The 20,794-nt window shown below is 38.4% G+C and overlaps 1 protein-coding gene across 1 annotated transcript; it reads left to right on the forward strand.

The window, feature by feature from the left end:
* The first annotated feature begins 331 nt into the window (after window positions 1–331).
* On the forward strand, window positions 332–1,645 carry LOC107772339 (acyltransferase Pun1-like). The gene has a single exon (XM_016591839.1). The coding sequence runs from the start codon at window positions 332–334 to the stop codon at window positions 1,643–1,645; it is 1,314 nt and encodes a 437-aa protein (XP_016447325.1).
* The last annotated feature ends 19,149 nt before the right edge of the window (window positions 1,646–20,794 follow it).

A 20,794-nucleotide genomic window follows, 5' to 3' on the forward strand; every position in this document is an offset into this window, starting at 1 on the left:
AAAGCAGGTAACGCCACTTGCTCGTTAGTTGTTAGCCTTATCAGCGGGAATTATTAAGATAACCACTAATTTGAATAATTATATTCACACGCATTACTGCATGCACGAAGTTTTTTTTCCTACCCGCTCACATTTGACTTTGAATCTTTCAAATTGCCAGTTAAAAGAACTTAGTCAAGTTGTATTTATTTTACATTACTAAGAAATGGGGTAAAAGAATTTTTTTTCCTCTAAAAAGTGCGACATAAGGGAGGTAAAGGCTGGTGGGTGTGTGTATATATAGTGACAAAGATTAACATGGAAAGTTCATATAGTGAGGAGTTTTGTTAAGATGACTGGTTTATCAACAATAATCTCCAAGAAAATAGTCAAACCCTTGTCTCCCACCCCATCAACTCAAAGATGGCACAAGCTTTCCCTTCTTGATCAAGGCATTGGTAACTTTTACATGGGCCTTGTGCTTTTCTACCCAAAACACCAAGTAGATACCTTCCAAATTGAACCAAAACAACTTTCTACACTTCTTGAAAACTCATTGTCAAAAGCATTAACTTATTACTATCCATGGGCGGGAAGTTTAAGAGACAATGCTACCATTGACTGTGATGATACTGGGGCTAAGTTCTTGGATGTTGAAGTGAATTGTCCAATGGATAAAGTTCTTTATCACCAAGATTCAAGCATAAAAAATATAGCATTTCCTCAAGGTGTACCCTTGAGAAATGCTGCAGATGGTGCCTGTTTAATTGTATCTCAACTCAGTCATTTTGAGTGCGGAGGAATAGCAATCAGTGTGTGTCTGTCACACAAAGTGGGCGATGCGCGCAGCGCCCTCTTCTTTGTGAGAGATTGGGCTGCATTAACTCGAGATCCAAACGCAGAACTAGTATGTCCTCCATATTTTGTCCAGGATTCCTTAATACCGTCACCGTCTGATGGTCCTCTTGCCTTCCCAGTAATCGTATCAAAACCAGAAGAACGTATAGAACTCGAAAAGAGGTTCTATTTTTCTGCCTCAAAGATAAGAGCTCTCAAAGATTTGGTGGCTGCTGAATCAGGCGTCGAAAATCCAACGACGACTGAGGTTGTCAGTGCACTTGTTTACAAAAGTGCTGCTATTGCCAACTTGGGTTCATCTCATGAGCAATCTCGGTTGATCCTACTATCAGATATACGAAAAGAAATTTCACATTCAGTATCATCAACATCCATCGGCAATATTCTCACAATCTTTTCCACACCAATCTATAACAACAAAGAAGACCTTAAGGTGTCAAAGTTAGTAGCCGACATAAGAAAGTCCAAACATGAGCTTTCCAACAGAGATAATTTTAAAGAAAATGATTGGGCTTCGGCGATGCTACATGCATATAAAACAGGAGAAGGTACCTATCGCCAAATTAACTGTGATGTATACCGTTGTAGTAGTGCATCTAACATACCATTTAAAGATTTGGATTTTGGATGGGGAAAGCCTATTAGAGCAACCATGCCCAGCAGTCCATTTAGCAAGATGTTTTACATGATGAGTACACATGATAAAGGAATAGAAGTGATTATCAACTTGAATGAACAACAAATGTCCGCTTTTGAGAATGACAAGGACCTTCTCGAATTTGCTACTCCTGCTCATGTTGAGGACTAAGGGTGTAAAATGGGCTAGTTGGGCTGAATTTGAATTAGTCAAAATGGATTGAGTAAATAAATGAGCGGGTCATATGTTTTGTCAAGATAAGCTAAACAATGAATTATAACCAAGCTCGGTCTACTCTTATTAAGTTTTAATTTCTTTGTTTGTTTCCTTGTAATTTGTTTAATTATCAAACAAAACTAATAAAAAAGAAATTTTCTTTATTATAGTTATATTCATTCTGTTTCAATTTATGTGAACCAATTTGACTGAGCACGAAATTTAAGAAAAAAGAGAAGACTTTTGAACTTGTGGTGTAAAATGAGGCACATATATTTTTTGTGGCTATAAGTCGTTACATAAAGGTAAATTACTTCAAAATATGAAAATGGATTCTTTTTGACACAAACTAAAAAGAAAATAAATTAATATATAAATTGAAAAAGAGTGACGGCGTATAACATATCAAATCAAACTTTTTTTTTTTGGAAAATTATTTTGATAAGGATCATGGATTACATTGGGCTAATTTTAGATGGGCTGAATTAGACGGGTTAAAATAGCCTTACTTAATAACTCGCCCAACCTTGAACAGATTGTGCAAATAATATTTTCTTGGACTAATTTTGCAACTCCGAGGACGTTTTTTTAAGTATAAGAGAAATGTATTGAAGCTTTCAACAATAGTGGAAGTGAACAAATTCATACATGTGCACGACGTGACAAGGAGCTTATTCAATTTTTCTTCCCCTATTCGATTCATAAGTTTATAAATGCGTTTCTAAATTTATCCATTTGCTTTATGTTATATTGTTAATTTCTTGTAATTCACAAATTTTTTAGTATTTTTTTTTTCTCCTGATGCTTCGATTGGGACATGCCTCTCTACTCTACTATCCTTCGGACGATTTTATTCTTGTATTAGTGGAGAATAGATTCGTCATATGGGTCTATTAAATGGTAATATGTGTCGGCAAAGTAAAGAGTGACATGCAATAATCATATATGAAACACTCTTGGGGTCGAATTAACAAGTTCATATCGTGCCTAATAGTTTCAGAGTAAAACATAAGAAGACAATCCCAAATCTTATGGAAAGGGTCATTAATAATATGAATATGAGAAAAATCAGTCAATCCCTAATTACACGGAACTTGTCTCATAAACTCAATCGTTACAAATCAATCACGTATGGCAATCAATACAATAAATAATTGTAGCGGGCATGAGCTAAACAATGTTACAAATGAGATTACTATTTAGGCTTATGAGCAGGAATTACTAAAATAACCAATAATTTGAATATTATATTCACACGTATAAGTGCACGTCGTTCTTTTTGTTTTTTCTACCCTCTCTCATTTGACATTCGATATCTGCTGGCAAGAAGACATAATTGGAATCTTTCAAATTGTCACGTAAAGAAGTTAGTCAAATTGCATTTCTTTTACATTAATAAGAAATGGGTTAAAAGAATTTTTTTTTAAAGGCAACATAAGGGAGGTAAAGGCTGGTGGGTGTATATATATATATATATATATATATATATATATATATATATATAAGACTAAAAAGGAAAATTCATTGCTGAGGGGTTTTGTTAAGATGGCTAGTTTATCAATGATAATTTCCATGAAAATAGTCAAACCCTTGTCTCCCACCCCATCAACACAAAGATGGCACAAGCTTTCCCTTCGTGATCAAGGCATGGGTAACTTTTACACGGGCCTTGTGATTTTCCACCCAAAACGCAAAGTGTTTACTCGTTAAATAGTACAGTTGAATTTGTAATGTGGTTTATAGACAAGCGAATTGATTTGACCCAAAAATGATAACGAAATAAGACATGAAGTTTTGATTTAGCAATTGAAATTAAAGAAGATAACAAGCCTCGTTCCGACCCCGGCCTTATCGAGAGAAAAAGTAAAAGTAAAAATAACGCAACAATGAAGTTGTTAAAGTGAGTGCTAAATAGTAAAGCATGGCTTTTGGGTATAGAGTGTTTCGTGTCCTAACAATTGTGTTAACCCTGCTATTTGTAGTTCTACCTAAGGAAACAACATCCTAGGATGAAGCTCCTCTATAAATAAATATAAAAGTATCATTGATGAATATGTAACGGCAAGCCTTGAATTCAAATATTCTCTGTAACGGCTGCTCAAGTAACACTAGCAAATATTCCCTCATTAAATGCTATCCCATGGTGAATCTTTGAACTTGTATCACCGGCTATATTCCCTTCGAAATTCATCCGGTACAGGTCACACACGTCGCATTCGGTACTAAATATTTCCCACTCGTCCTTTGTCTACTCTACGTGTCATCTTACCATTTGTTCACTTATTATCAACTAATTTTATGTCATACAGATAGTCCCCCTACTTTTCGATGACGCAACTTAGTGTTATCGGGAAGTAGGTGAAGATTCCTTGCTTGGCGGGAAAGTTCCTGAACAGTCTTTGATATTTGAAAGGACCCACATCTTCTCGCATTTAATAACTCAAACACGTGTTACCCCACGATATAACAAATATTTTTGCCAGTTTTCGAGGTAATTATGACTAAGAGTTTTGCCGTCTATAATTTCTTCTACTCATAATTTTTACTTCTTTATTTTTACAACTTTCATAAGTCTTTCTTATTCTCTGCATCTGCTTAGAAACCTTTAACAACCTTCAACTATTTCATCAAGAACTTTTTCTCTTACAACCTCTTACCACCATGTCTTTATATAATGCTTCCTTTGATAATAATAGTATCTTCTTCAGTGGAGGACGGGAAAAAACCAAAGACAAGGAGGTTAACGTTGAGTTTAAACCTCCAATTGTAGCACCATCATACCCCTTCATCTTAGCACTGCAAACGACTTTCAAAAAAAAGCTCCTTCTGCAACTTCTCTAGGCCACCGATTTTGGCCAGTTCTCAGGTTTTCCTCCTCCATTCGCCCTTCCAGTATCCTAACTATGAATGAGGACTGCAACTGCCCCAATATTGAAATCATCGCCCCAGATATGGTAGGGTGAGTTACCTACTCCAAGGAGAGGTTTATGTATATCTATGTGTATCCCTTTACCTTGGGCCCATTCTTTTTGGGGTCGAGTGGAGGGCTCGACCCAATAATTTTGGAGTTTTGTCACCGATATTAGGACTGCATAAAAACAAGAAGGCCCATCTATTTGGCGAACGGTGGCCTGCCTTTGACAATTGTGCATTGAGACTGGGTAAACCCTAACTCTTGGACATATAATGAACCTTTACTCTCCCAAGATTTTCCGTGGACGAGTAATAAATTTTAGCAAGCGAGGTCATCATGATATCATTACCAGCATAAAGACGAAAATGATCGTGGATGAATGGAGAGGTTCATCGTTATTTCTACCGGGGGCATTATCCCGACCACAACTCCATCCTTTCCCGAGTCGTGGAACCTTTTTCGTAAGGTTTTGGTTTTTTGTTTCCTTTTTTTGTGAAAAGGTCATTTCCCGCTTTTGTTGATTTTCTATTTCCTTCGTTTCAGCTACCCGATGGGAACCACCATGTGTTTAAGGCTTGGACCAGTGGGTTTAGAGAATTATGGATATTACAACTCCAAAATCACGGCGGTGAAAGAAAATGGCTCCCAAATACGGGTCTAAAGCCAAACACCATGGTAAGCTAAGTCCTTTTTTTTATCCTTTTTCTAACATAAGAAATCTTGTGAATAAATTGCTAGCCCCATTTTTGTCTAATACAGGGCTTCTAAGGGGTTCTATCATCTGCCCCGAATTCGACATCTTAGATGACCTGAGGAGGCTAGGAGGGTATTGCAAAATTCCCTTTCCCAAAACATAGCTCGTGGGTCTACTCGAATCTCCGGTGAAAGTGCCTCCTCCTAGAGTCCCCAGTTAGACAACAAGAAACCAGAGAGAGGACGCTCCTCCTCGGCTGGAACTTAGGAGAAGAGATCAAATAAAGTACACCATTCAATCTGGCAACAGTGGTCCTCGTTGATGAAGGACAAGCTAGTGATGAAGAGGCTTCCCTTCAAAGGAGATCTTCATTAGCTCAACCGGATGCTCAACCGTGAGAGCTCCAAAACCCATTGACAGATGAGGTCCAGGTGCTTTGGGGTGAATGGGATTAGTTGAGAATGTTGACTATCGCTTCCCGCCCTATACTTTTGTCTCCTGTCTAACCGAGTTCGGACCCTAGACTTTCTATGTCCTCAACACTTGAGCAAACAACAACTGCCACTCCTTCTGCCATCGCTGCTTCTACTCCTCTTACCCCAACAACTTCTCTCCCAAAGATGGCTGCTTCCCCTTTAGCACTAGCACCAACTACATCTCCTCCACCGGCACCAACTGATCAAAAAAGGGATGCCTTTTCTCCTCGGTCTCCTGACCACGAGAACTTGGGGAGCACCTAAGCATACCTTCTTAAGATCCCAGTAGAGGCGAAATGCCACCTTTCAGTTTCAAAGAAGTGTCATCTCCTTTCCAGGCCGATGGAGCTTGCCAACTATATAAAGCCGTTGGCCTTGGAAAAGGATTGGAAGAAGATGGGTCCTTTTCTGGGGAGTGCCTGATAAATAACAGTATGCACTATTCAGTGCAGGTACCATACTAGTTTCTTCCTATCTTCTTTTCTGCTTACGTGTTACAATGGTAGTCCTAACTTCAACCTTCTCTTTATAGGCAAATCTTCTTGCTTCTGAAGGCCGGCAAATGTTAATCCTTGATAAACAAGGACTTGCTTCAGAGCGGGATAAACTGTTAGCTGAGAGGAACCAGCTTGTTATGTGCTTCCCGGTGTTAGAGGCAAAAGCTACAGAGATAGACGATCTTGATGCTCGGTTATGGCAGATCGATCAGGATAGAATTAATGAGCTTAAAATTACTCGACATTTTATGTCTGTTTTTGGCCTTTATTTGGTTGATTTGCTAGAGATTTAGTCTGATTATGGTCTAATAGTTTGCTTTTTAGTGCAGGTAGTGTAGAGGGGATCATGGACAGATAGTGCACGAAGAGGGAGGAAAACAATCTGAGAGAGGAGGAACTCGGCCAAGCTTGTAACCTTGACACTGGCACTGTCTCAGACACAGATTGACCCAAACATGGGAGTTTCCTTCACCTTTGCATTTTAATTTTGTGATATGGAGACATGCCAATAGTTAATGTAAGGGTGGGGGTATTGTAAATAACATTGTTTAAATTTCCTTCCTATTGAAAGAAAATACAAAAATCTCAAAAATATTTTCTTGTTTTTTATATTAACTTCTTCACTTGTATTTCCATGGGTTTCTTGTTTGATTCTTGATCATGGTCGCAATATTTTGAACCAAATACTTTTTAGAGTAGATTTTTGTTATTTCTTTATTTTTAGATATGTTTTTGAAAAGTTGCTTGTAGCTGACAAAGTTAATTGTGCCTGACTAGTGGGATGCATGATCCTGTCTTCGTAAGTCAGAGAGACCATTGGTGACTGCGATCTGAATTGTGTGTCTATCCAAAAATTCTATGTTTGGTGAGGCGAATGTTTGCTTAGTGATCATGCCTGACAGGGTCTAGAACTTGGCTTGGTTGTGACTCAAGGTAGAATCATAGGTAATAGTTGAGTTTGGAGATGACTGCATGCCTTCTTTGATAACCCTTTTATCTATTGCTTTGAACCCTCATAAGAATTGATAAGTTATGCCTAGTTAGCCAAGTGTAGCCTAATTCCCTCTTTCTTTTGCAACCAGATTACAACCTGAAATCGCAGCTATCCCTAAACACTGGAATAATTTATCTGTGATTCTAAAAGATAAAAAGACATAAGTGTGTGTGTGTTTGTGGGGAGGGGGGTGATTTCAAGTGGAACCAATGAGAATTTAAAAAAAAAGTGCACCATCATGAATGCACGTGAGGTAGATGATTGTGAAAAGTGAAAGAAAAAATATGCTCATGCTGAATAATGAAATAAGAATGAACATTCCCCTGCTGATGTAAAGTCCTTGTACATTGTCCTCACAGAAATGGGAACTGGGTGTTATTCTAAAGTGGATGTATGGAGGCAATTGTAACTTAAAAATGTGTAGGTCACGTATGCAGTTATAGGAATTAAAGTTCTTAGAGAGGTGAAGGTACTTTTGCACAGATTATATCCAACCTATCCCATAGCCTACGTTGACCAAATGCAAAGTCCTACATGATCTAGACGAGACTGTTCCAACATTAGTGGAGAGTTACATGATTGCCAAGCTTATGGTACTCTTGAAAGCATGATTCATTTTTTTGTGAGGGTGAGTGATTGTTGTGTTATTGCTCTATGTTGTTGTTTGCAATTGGTATTTGAATGGGCATTGTCTTTTTCTTATGAGGTGTATTGAGGATTTGGCTCTAATTTGACCGCGACACTAGTTGGATGTCATGACCAGGGATGAGGTTGAATGTGACCGCATGATGGTATCTAGTGGATTCTGGTCGTCCACTTGTCTAAGGAGGTTACAGTGTTAGGAGCAGATTAGTTTTAGATTTGCTCAGGTCAAACAAAAGCTAAGTGTAAGGGTCTTTGATGAGCTTAAAATTACTCGAATTTATGTCCAATTTGTGGCCTTGAATTAGTTGATTTGCTAGATATTTTGCTTTTCTGTGCATGTGGTGCAGAGTGGATCAATGGACAAATAATGCACGAAGAGGAAGGAAACCAAGCTGAGAGAGGAAGAACTTCTCTTGCATGGCCGCGCACGAGTAGCCCCAACCACGCACATGAGCGCGCAAGTATCACATACGAACTAGTAGATGTGCGCGACCTTATGCATGGTCATACACCCAGATGAGCGGTCGTGCACGTCCATCTCCAAAAAACTTAAGTCAGGCCTAATTTTATAATTTATGTGCATTGTCCTTGACCTATATAAAGCCTAAGCTCGTCCAAACTAGGGAGGACAGATTTTTGGAGCAACTTTTGAAGAGAAGAAGGCAAGGAATCAACATAAATTTTGAATACTTCATCTAAATCATTCAATACGAATGTTTCTTTGAATTCATGGTTTGTAATTTTTTCTTGTCCTCTTAATATTCTTTTGATGAATATTTTCTCCACTAGCGAGTAGTCTTTCTAAAGGTTATTGACGGGTATTGTGAATGGATTATTATTTGAGGGTTTGATTGCTATTGGTTGCTTGAATTGTGGAACGAGTTTTTAATTAAAGTACAAAGTTAATTGGGGTTTCACTTTAATCAGAAGAAAAGTGTTGTTGCTTTTATCATTGTGTTATCTTGTTGGGTTAATTTCACGACTCTCATAGGTAATTGAAAGAGTTTGTAGAGTTATCAATTGACCCAATTTAGAGGAATATTAGAGAGACGTTCTTCATAAGAACATTCATTAAGTGTATTTTTGCATATGTTCATAGCACTTATCGTTAGGTTATTTTGATGGAACTCTCATTCATTTGGAAGAAGAATTTGACTCCTTAATTAGCTTAATCATCTGTTGAAATTGAAAAATTCAATATAATTTAAGAGTGAACTTAGCACACAGTTATCCCGAATAATAGTTGATCACATATTTTGTCAAAGCCCTTATTCTTCACATTGATATTCATTCGTTGCTACTTTGTCACTCAATTTCCATTATTCATTCAAAATTGAGAATCTTAGTTTTTACTCTTAGTTAGTTAATAACATAAAATCAAAGGTTTATTTTCCCGAATAGTAAGCTGAAGATTTCTTTGAACATTATTTAAACCAATCCTTGTGGAGACGATTTAATATAATACTATCTTTGATTAGCAAGCCTAGGTTTTATACAGTGGATTTGCGCTCGTCAATTTTTTGTGTCGTTGTCGGGGATTGGATATTAATAGTGTTTAAAATAATTTTTGGTGCCAATTAAGGAATAATTCTATTTTACTCTCTCTTTATGCTCTTCTTATCTATGTCCAGGCAACATGTTAAGTTCAGTGGTGCATGACTCGATCCTCCTCCAAGGAATTAGTGCCATACAATCTGGAATTAGACAAGAACATGTGGTAGTTCAGAAGGGAGAAAGAATCGAATGTATCCTTTTTGGGCTAGACTTCAAATCAAAATAAAATGGTGAACACTGAAAAGGAAGTGGACTTAGCAGCAACAGAGACAACCCAACAACAGGGTGCACGATTAGCAGATGAAGAGGTTCGAAGATTCAACCTTAACCGACCCCTAGTTGAAGATGAGTTGAAAATGCAGCCGGGCATGGGAGATCTCTTGGAGATTAGGCCATACCGGTCTACAACCAGTGGAAATACAATGTGATTCCCCACCCATTGATGCTAACAATTTTGAACTCAAGCAGAGAGTGATCCAGACCATTCAGAACGACGACATTTTCAGAGGCAAACCCAATGAAGATCCCGACAACAATCTGATGGACTTCAAAGAAATCATGAACACGTTTCACTATAATGGAGAATCACATTATGCCATTTACCTTAGAGCATTCCCTTTCTCCCTTAAGGATGATGCAAATAAGTGATTAAGGAGTTTAACCACAATGTCAATCCGTACGCGGGAGGAGATGACTATAAAGTTCTTAGAAAATATTTCTCTGCTGGTAAGACTAGAAGGATGAGGAAAGTGATTCACAATTTCAGCCAAGGAGAAGGGGAGACAGTGTTCGAGGCATGGGAAATGCTTAGGGAGTTGTTGCGGAGGTTCCTTCATGACGGAATGGAGCAATGGATGCAACTACAGTATTTATATGAAGGGTTAACTCATTTATCAATGAGATTGCTGAATAGTGCGGTTATAGGACCTCTGATGAAGAAAACTCCAGAAGAGATTGTCACACTCTTGAATGAACTATTTGAAGATGTAGAACAATGGTCTGCTGACCAAGGTGATCGAAGAAGATCAGCGGGGGTGCACCAAGTAGAATCTTTTATAGAAATACATGCCTAGATTGCACCTATGGCTAAGGACGTCAAGAAATTAAATACCTTGAGTGCAAAATCAACCATAGTTGGGATGTGATATTTGTGGAATCGGATACCCAAATCATGAATGCCAAACCTCCACTACAGAGGAAGAAGTTAGCATTGGGGAATTTAAGCAGAGGCAGCTGCCAAGGAGGTAACAATTTCAACTCTATGGAATGGAGACATCTAGGGTTATCATGGAGTTCATCAAGTGGTAGCTTGAACTCGTGGCAATAGCAAAATCCCAGAGCACCTGTGCAAGGACCTCTTGGCTTCAAAAACTAACAAAGGAAATAGTACCAGCCTCCACATCCCAACAACTCAAGTTTAGAAGATCTAATTAAGTCATTCACAAACAAATCAGATGAGAAGTTTGAGATTCAGGGAAAAACTATTCGGGAACAAGGAATTACCATCCGGAATTTAGAAAGACAAATGGGGAAGATTGCATCATTTATCATAAAGGGCACCGAGGACTCTGCCTTCTTACACCGAGAAAATCCAAAAGAGACGATCAAAGCCATGTCTCTCAGGAGTGGAAAAACATTAGCAGATCCAATTGAAAAACAAAAGGTTGAAAGGTTGATCAAATTAGTCAAAATAGTATAAGAGCATAAAATTGGTGAATCTTTGGCTACATATAACATCAGCAAGAATGAGGGTGATAAGTAGAAGTCAAACAATGAAGTTGAAGAAAGAAAGCACATGCCGGTGTTACCCTTACCACATATGATGAAGAGGGAGAAATTAGATAAATGCTTTAGGAAATTCCTAGAGATGCTAAAATAGTTGTATGTGAACATCCCGTTCACCGAGGTGCTCACCCAGATGCCTGCCTATGCCAAATTTCTGAAGGAAATCCTCTCAATTAAAAGGAAGCTCGAGGAATGACAATTGTCAAACTCAATGGACATTGTAGTACCATCATACATAATAAAATTTCTCTAAAATGTGGGGATCCTGGCAGCTTCACAATACCCTGCTCATTGGGGAGTTAAAATTTTGACAAAGCTTTGTGCGACTTAGGGGCATCTATTAACTTGATGCCATGGTTTTCAAGAAATTGGAAGGATAAATATGAATGATAAAATCTATGCTAGTATACTTGCAACTAGCTGATCAGACCACTATTATATTAGAGGGCATAAATGAGGATATTCTGATGAGGGTGGACAAATTTATCTTCCTGGTCGACTTCATTGTAGCAGATATGGAAGTGAATAAGGAGGCGCCTCTAATATTGGGGAGCGCATTCCTTTGCACTAGCCGTTCTATTCTTGACATATATGAGGGTCAACTCATACTATAAATAGAAAATGAAAAGATGGTGTTTCAAATTAAGACAATGATGAAATACTTGTGTGATGAGGCATATGCCTATGTATGTTTCAAACTGGATGTGGTTGGACAGTTAGCTGATAACACAAGTTAGACAAACTGGTAGGTGATTCATTAGAAATATGTATTACTCGATCAAGTACAATAGAGGATGAAGACACTGAAACCAAGAAAGAAGCTGAGGCATTGGAAGATGAAAACCAAGTGGTAGATAAAGAGGAATTTAAGAAAGAAAAGATCAAACCAAAGCTGGATTTGAAAGTACTCCCAACATATTTAAAATTTGGAGACTAATAATTTTCCTGTGATTGTTTCTGTTGATTTGACAGTTGAATAGGAAAGCATGCTAGTGTAGTTATGGAGGAAGTATAAAGAAGCAATCGGTTGGAGCATAGCCGATATTTAAGGAGTTAGCACTACAATTTGCATGCACAAGATCTTATTGGAAAAAGGGAGCAAACCGGTAATGCAGCCCCAACGCAAATTGAATAAAAACCTAGAGGAAGTTGTTAGAAAGATATACTCATACTGTTGGATAGTGGTATAATATTTTCTATTTCCGACAGCCAATGGATCAGCTCCGTACAGGTTGTGCCGAAAAATAGGGGCATGATGGTGGTGAAGAAAAAGAACAACAAGCTAATTCCTACCAGAACTGTCACTGGTTGGAGGATGTGTATAGACTATCGAAGGCTGAATGATTCGATAAGAAAGGATAACTTTCCTCTGCCCTTCATTGATCAGATGCTAGAGAAGGTGGAAGGGCACGAATGTTACTGCTTTTTAGATGGTTATTCAGGGAACAATCAAATGCCCATTGCTCCTGAAGATTTTGAGAAAACCATTTTTTCCTGCCCTTCAGGAATCTTTTTATACCAAGGAATCCCTTTTTGGAGTTTGCAATGCACTAGCTACTTTTCAGATGTGTGTAATGTCAATTTTTTCGAATTTGAATGGGAATTGTCTGGAGGTGTTCATGGTTGATTTTACTCACATTGGGAATGACTTTAAGGATTATTTGAGGAATCTAGAACTTGTACCGAAACAATGTGAAGGCACTCACCTTGTACTCAAATGGGAAAGTGTCATTTCATGGTCAAGGAGGGGATAGTTTTGAGGCACAAAGTCACAACTGAAGGTATTGAGTTCGACAAGGCTAAGGTAGATGTGATCACTAAGCTCCCACCACTGACAACAATGAAGAGCATTAAAATCATTCTAGGGCATGTCGTGTTTTATTGAATGTTCATCTAGAATTTCTTCGATATTACCAAGCCTTTGTACAACATTACTTGCCAAGGATGCAAATTTTGTGTTTGATGTAGTGTGACTCAGAGTATTCGAGTTGATTAAGGAAAATTTAGTGAGTACCTCAATAAGGTAACTCCCGAGTGGAGTGAACCCTTGGAGATCATGTGCGACGCTAGTGATGTGATAATGGAAGTTGTGTTGGGGTAGAGAAAAGATAACATATTCAAACCTATCTACTATGCAAGCTGAACTTTGAACGATGCCTAGGTATACTATGCTACCATGGAGAAGGAGTTCTTTGCAGTGGTCTTTGCTTTTAATAAGTTCAGATCCTATCTAGTGGGAAACAAGGTGATAGTTCATAATGATCACTCGACACTGAAATACATGATGAGCAAGAAAGAGTCAATTCTGCTTTTCATACGGTGGGTATTGCTGCTTCAAGAGTTCGATCTTGAAATCAAAGACAGGAAGGGCACAGAAAATCAAGTGGTTGACCACCTGTCGCGATTGGAGAAGCCACATGTTAAAGCGGTGGAAATTGGGGAAGAGTTCCCGAATGAGTAAATCTTTACCATTACAGCAGTTTCTAATTGACCGCCATGGTATGCTGACATAGCCAACCTTTTGGCTAGTGGATGGCTACTACATGACTTGTCTTCTAGCCAGAAGAGGAAGCTGTAAAGCGAGGTAAAAAGCTAATTCTGGAATGACCCATTTTTATTTAATTTGTGAGTAGATATCATGATTCAGTAATGCGTACCAGAAGGGGAAATGGGAAGAATACAATCCCACTATCATCATTGAGCAACTGGAAAATACTATGGAGGAAATATAACAATAGAAAATGTCATGAAAGATAGATTTTATTGGTCATCCTTGTACAAGAATGCAAGATCCTACATGAAAACATGTGACAAGTGCCAACGAACAGGTAACACTAGTAAAAGGGACGAGATGACCCTGAATTCCATTTTAGTGTGTGAAGTCTTTAATGTCTGGGGCATTAATTTTATGGGTCTCCTCCCATTGTCCCATTCCTAAGAGTATATCCATGTGGGTTGAGTAAATCCTTACTAGGACAAATGATGCTCGGGTAGTATGTGCATTTCTGCGGAAAAATATTTTCACCCATTTTGGAACTCCCCGAGTCATCATCAGTGACAATGAGTCACATTTGTCAATAAGCAGTTTGCCGCACTACTGTCTAAATATGGCGTGACTCATAAAACAACAATCACATATCATGCTCAAACTAGTGGGTAAGTAGGTATAGCTAGCCGTGAACTCAAAAGACTTTTAGAAAAAATGGTTAGTGCTTCCAGAAAAGATTGGTCGGTAAAGTTAGATAAAGCTCTATGGGCATATAGAACAACAATTAAATCAACCATAGGGACTTCACCTTTCAAGATACTATATGGAAAGTCATGTCACTTAACTGTGGAGAAAAAAGCATAAGGCTTATTGGAAAATTAAATTTCTTAATCTTGATTTTAGTCTTGCAGGTGAGCACTGAATGTCACAGATGAATGAGCTGGAGGAATTCAGGTTGGACGCGTATGCGAATGAGCGAATTTTCAATGAAAAGATGAAGAATTGGCATGACCATCTGATTTAACCAAAAGAATTTCATGAAAGGAAAAAGTTTTGCTATATAATATTAGACTCAGATAGTTCCACAGAAAAATTTAAGTCTAGATGGACGAGACCGTATGTGGGGAAGCATGTATCACCATATGTGGCAATTGAGGTCCAAAACATAGAAGGAACAGAGAGTTTCAAGGTGAACGGGCACATGTTAAAACCATATCTTGCTGGAGGATTTTCTAAGCAATCCTCTAGCATCATAATCAGTTGAGGATGCCCAGTTGAGTCAAGCTGACGACTATAACTCAGAACTACCTCTAACCTTTCTACTAGTTTGATTTTTCTTCGGTGGCTTAAGATAGGTAAAATTTATTGCAGAGTGAGAGTTAATGGTTACAGGGATATATAGGTCATGGAATGGCGGAATTGAGGTCTTCAAAGGGATATTTGAGCGTGTATAGGTGCGGTCTCGCGCATAAAGCGACGTCAGCACGTCTAAGTATGCGCGACCACACATATGAGGCCTTGACCGCGCTTATGTCCATGCATGTGCTACAGAAACACTAGTAATCATGCGCGACTGTGCATATTGTGACCCGACCATGCTGCGGCCGCACACTGGGTAGGCTTCCTAATTTTGTTTTAACTTAACCAAAAAATTTTCACCCGCCCCCATTAATTCTCTTCTCCTTTTCCCCTTTTCTCTCTTATCTTACCAAAACGAACCCTAACCCGGTTCAATTCCCCCCTCTCTCTCGCCTAAATCCCTCACACCACCCCTTTCCCGCACTATCTCTTCCCCCATTATAATCTATCCACCCCGACGTGTCTTCATCACTTGAACCCCTAGGTATGTAACGTCTTCCATATTTTTCATTTTTTTCTTTTTCTTATAGGGTTCAAAGAATGGTTCTCACTATGAATGATGCAATTTATGGATGCTGTGTATATGAATTGTTGTATATGTGGTCTACCTAATTCTAAATATCATGAGATTTTGCAGTGTGTTTTCGAGATTGTTGGCCCCCTGATGATAATCCATGAAATTTACTTGGGTGACATGGTAATAAGGGCATGGACATCGGGTACCTCCTCAATAAGTATTCCACAATTCATGATGAATGAGTTCAGCGAGGATTGAGAGTGTTCTTCGACGAACATGATGAGGCCAATTTGCTTGTTGTGCGGGAGTTCTATGTGAATTACCAAGAATATGAGGCCTATGCGTGTACAGTACAAAATAAGAAGGTGGAATTTACAAAGAAGCTATACAAAGGGTCTACCACTTACTAGAGTATGTGGACCACCTTGATACAACCAATTCCTTTTAGTGCACGGTAAGAAACCATACCCGTGGACTATGTTCATTTAGACCATTTGTGTGCCCGGAAAGAGGTGGTGTGGTTAATCAGGGACCTTAAATTTCACTCTGTTGCATTAACTTTTTAAGGGAAGTGTTGGTTATACATCATTAATAACCGCTTGTTGCCTTCAAAAAATACAACTGAGGTGAATGGTCCCCGGGTTGCTATTATTTGTTGCTTTGCCAATGGCCATGACTTTGATGTGGCTAAGGTCATTCAAGACGAGATGACAATTCACTGTCCGGTGTAGAGGTATGGGTACTTTTTCCCATTGTTAGTCACTTGGTTGTGCTGTGATGTACGAGTATTGGAAAATAAGGCTACGGATAAAAAGGTAAAGTGGGAGAAAACATGTTAGGCTGATAAGGTTGTCATTGGGAAGGAACTTGTTGTGGCTGCCGAAGTAGAGAGTGAGGAGTCTGATGCACCTGTATAGGAGAGGGTGGTGCATGGGGAGGATGTTGGTGCTACAACCTTACATATGCAGGGTGTTAGAGAACCTTTAGGTAGTGTGTCAGAAACAAGAATGGTTGCTTTGGAATAAGAGATGGCGGGGATGTGCACTTATGTTAATGATTTTGGAACTTGAGTGGAGTCACTTGCTAGGCAAAATTCCATGTCCGAGCGAAAAATCATGGCATGACTACGTGCACTCGGCTAGGCTTGTCACCTAGAAACTGGCACTGTCTCCGACATAGATTGACCCAATCAGGGAAGTTTTCTTTACCTTTGCATTTTAATTTTGTGATATGGGGACATGCCACTAGTTAATGGAAGGGTGGGGGTATTTTAAATATCACTTTTTAAATTGCATTCCTATTGATAAAAAATACAAAAATCCCAAAAATATTTTCTAGTTTTTTATAATAACTTCTTCTCATGTATTTTCATGGGTTTCTTATTTGATTCTTTAGCATGGTCGTAATATTTTGAACAAAATACTTTTTAGAGTATATTGTTGTTATTTCTTTGTTTTTAGATATGTTTTTTAAAATTTGCTTGTAGTTGGCAAAGTAAACTGCCTGACTGGTGGGATGCATGATCTTGTTCTCGTAAGTCAGAGAGACCATTGCTGACTGCGATCTAAATTTTGTGCCTATCCAACAATGTTAGGTGTGGTGAGGAGAATGCTTTCTTAGTTATCATGCCTGACAAGATTTAGAACTTGTCTTGGTTGTGGCTCAAGGAAAAATTATAGGTAATAGTTGAGTTTGGAGATGACTGTATTTCTTCTTTGATAACCCTTTTTATCTTTCTTTGAACCCTCCTAAGAATTGATAAGTTATCCCTAGTTAGCCCAGTTGAGCCTAACTCCCTCTTTCTTTGGCAACCACATTACAACCTGAACCCATAGCCGTCCCTAAGCACTGGAATGCTTTGTGTGTGATTCTAAAAGATGAAAATACATAAGTGTGTGTGGGGGAGGGGTGGGGGTTGGTTTCAAGTGGAACCAATGAAAAGTAAAAAAAAAGGTGCACCATCATGAATGCATGTGAGGTACACGAGCAGGGGATTGTTAAAAGTGAAAGAAAAAAAACGATATGCTCATGCTGAATAATGGAATAAAAGTGAATATTCCCCTGTTGATGTAAAGTCCTTGTACATTGTCCTTATAGAAATGGGAACTGAGTGCTATTCTAAAGTGGAAGTTTGGAGGCAATTGTAACTTAAAAACTGTAGGTCACGTATGAAATTTTAGGTATTAAAGTGCTTAGGGAGGTAAAGATACTCTTACACAAATTATATCCAACCCGTCCCATAGCCTACGTTACGACCAAATGCAAAGTCCTACATGATCTAGACGAGACTGTTCCTACATTAGTGGAGAGTTACACGATAGCCAAGCTTATGGTACTCTTGAAAGCATGATTCATTTCTTTGTGAGGGTGAGTGATTGTTGTGTTATTGCCCTATGCTGTTGTTTGCAATTGGTGTTTGAATGGGCATTGTCTTTTTCTTGTGAGGTGTATTAAGGATTTGGCTCCGAATTGACTGCGTCATTAGTGGGATATCATGACCTAGGTTGAGGTTGAATGAGACCACATGATGGTATCAAGTGGGATAGATAGTGCACGAAGAGGGAGGCAACCAAGCTAAGAGAGGAGGAACTTCTCTTGCGTGGTCGTGCACGAGCAGCCCCAACCATGCACATGAGCGTGCAAGTATCACAGACGAACTGGTAGATGTGCTCGACCATATGCGCGGTCATATACCCAGATGCGCGGCCGCGCACGCCCAACTCCGGGAAACATAAGTAAGGCCTAATTTTGTAATTTATGGGCATTCTCCTTGACCTATATAAAGACTAAGATCGTCCCAAACTAGGGAGGACGGATTTTTGGAGAAAATTCTGGAGAGAAGAAGGCAAGGAATCAACATAATTTTGAATACTTCATCTGAATCATTCAATACGTTTGTTTGAATTTGTGGTTTGTAATTTTTTCTTGTCCTCTTAATACTCTTTTGATGAATAATTTCTCCACTATGGAGTAGTATTTCTTAGGTTTATTGACGGATATTATGAATTGATTATTATTCAACGGTTTGATTGTTATTAGTTGCTTGAATTGTGGAACTAGTTTTGAATTAAAATACAAAGTTAATTGGGGTTTCACTAGATAAGTGTTGTTGCATTTATCATTGCAGTATCCTATTGGGTTAATTTCATGACTCTTATGGGTAATCAAAAGAGCTTGGAGTTATCAATTGACCCGATGTAGAGGAATAGTCGATAGACGTTCTTTGTAAGAATATTCATTCAGCGTATTCTTGCATATGTTCATAGCACTTATCTTTAGGTTGTTTTAACGGAACTCTCATTCATACAAAAGAGGAATTTGAATCCTTAATATAGCTTAATCATCTGTTGATTAATAGTTGATCACATATCTTGTCAAAGTCCTTATTCCTCACATTGATATTCAGTCTTTGCTACTTAGTCACTCAAGTTTCCATTATTCACTCACAATTGAGAATCTTAGTTTTTGTTGTTAGTTAGTTAATAACTTAAAATCAAAGGTTTAATATCTTGAATAGTGTAAAGCCGAATATTTCTTTGAGCATTATTTAAACCAATCCCTATGGAGATGATTTAATATTATACAATATTTGACTAGCAAGACTAAGTTTTATACAACGGTGTTTCACTTGTCAAAAATGCTCCACAGCCAAGAAGCTGCTCAATTACATTTAAAGCTTCAAAAAGCTAATGCTAAGCAGGCGGAACTTCACGATTCTATCATTCCCATTGGCGAGCGCGAGTCTTCCTTCAAGGAGCAAATCAATAACTTAAAGGCCAACTTTTGCTCCAAAACCGAAGAGGCCAATGCTGCTAAGGATAAGAGGGCCCGAATAGAAGAGAGTCTTAAGAGAGCCACGGGGAAAGAGAGGCTTCACTCATCTACAAATGTTGAGCTTGACTCCCGCTTTCGTGCCTTGAAGTCCGATAGAGAAGAGCTCTAGGCCGAAAATGATAAACTTTGGGCAAAACTCCAAGAACAAGAGAATTTCTTTGTCTTGGAGAACACTATGCCATATATTTTATGAAGAGGAAGACCTTGGAGGAGGCCAAAATGGGCATCACCAACATAGAAGATTGCATTGCCCAAGCCTAGGAACTGGAGTTATTCGCTCGTGAAAACCTTCTTGCTCAGCCCGTTGTGACTGACTCCTCAAATACTTGTTCTGAGTATCGGGAGCTGAAGGGAGACTAAAGAAGATGAAGGCCCTGAACTGGTAGTGAATCTGCCTTCCTCTGCCGTGGGAAAGGTGGATTCTTCTCTTCCTTCAGGTTATAGCGGCAATGATGTATAATTGTTTTAAAATATATTTTGTAATTATGCCAAACATTTCATTAAGTTTGGTATCTGATAATAAAAGATTTTTTTGATTTGTCAAAAAATATCCCTTTTTTGTTTAGTTTATTAGAGTTTCAAGTATATTTTTTCATTTGATAGCTTTTTGATTTTAGACATAAATTCTTCGAAAGCCTTCCATTTACTCTGAGGGTCTCATAAGAGAGGGCACTTACGTTTATAGTAATCTTGAAGAGGACATCTCCTGTTCATTCCAGCACAAGTATTTGAAGATTTTGTTAACTTTCAGACAATAAAATTAACTTGTCATTTGGACAAGAAATAAGATAAAAATAAAAGGACTTTTTTATTACCTCTATTTTTAAAAGGATATAGGCATTCGTTTGCTTATGTAAATAAAGGTATCAGTACATGTGGTTAACTTATACAAATTATTTCTACTGGGATTATCATGTAGTCCCCGATCTGGATGAAACATTGATCTCGATCATCACTATCTCGGTTTTGTGGCATTTCTGGTGTTGTATAAGATATTATTGCCCCCAATGTTCGAGTACTAAGAATGCGAATTCGAACACTGAAAGTCTTGTACCCAAACTACTGCTTCTCCGGGGAAAAAAACTAGTGAATGGTTAAATAATCTTTTTTAATAATAGAAGGCAAAGCTTGCCATCGAGCCAAATATTATTAACTATCTACATAGCCGTTTACCATCGACGTAAAATTTTTAGTGCCTGGATATTTAAAGGTCTTCCCTTTTCCAATGACGCTTCCTTCGTAGTATGCTTTCCATTATTGCCTCGTTAAAAACCTTGCCAAAAAGACCCAATTGGGACAAAACTAGTCGAAGGAAAAAAAGGGTGCAACACATACTTTTAGTATTGG

The sequence above is a fragment of the Nicotiana tabacum genome, chromosome 1, assembly GCF_000715075.1.
Source record: "Nicotiana tabacum cultivar K326 chromosome 1, ASM71507v2, whole genome shotgun sequence".
Lineage (NCBI taxonomy): Eukaryota > Viridiplantae > Streptophyta > Magnoliopsida > Solanales > Solanaceae > Nicotiana > Nicotiana tabacum.

What these genes read in the sequence shown, in the direction of transcription:
- LOC107772339 (XM_016591839.1), top strand. Translation starts at nt 332, where the DNA reads ATGACTGGTTTATCAACAATAATCTCCAAGAAAATAGTCAAACCCTTG.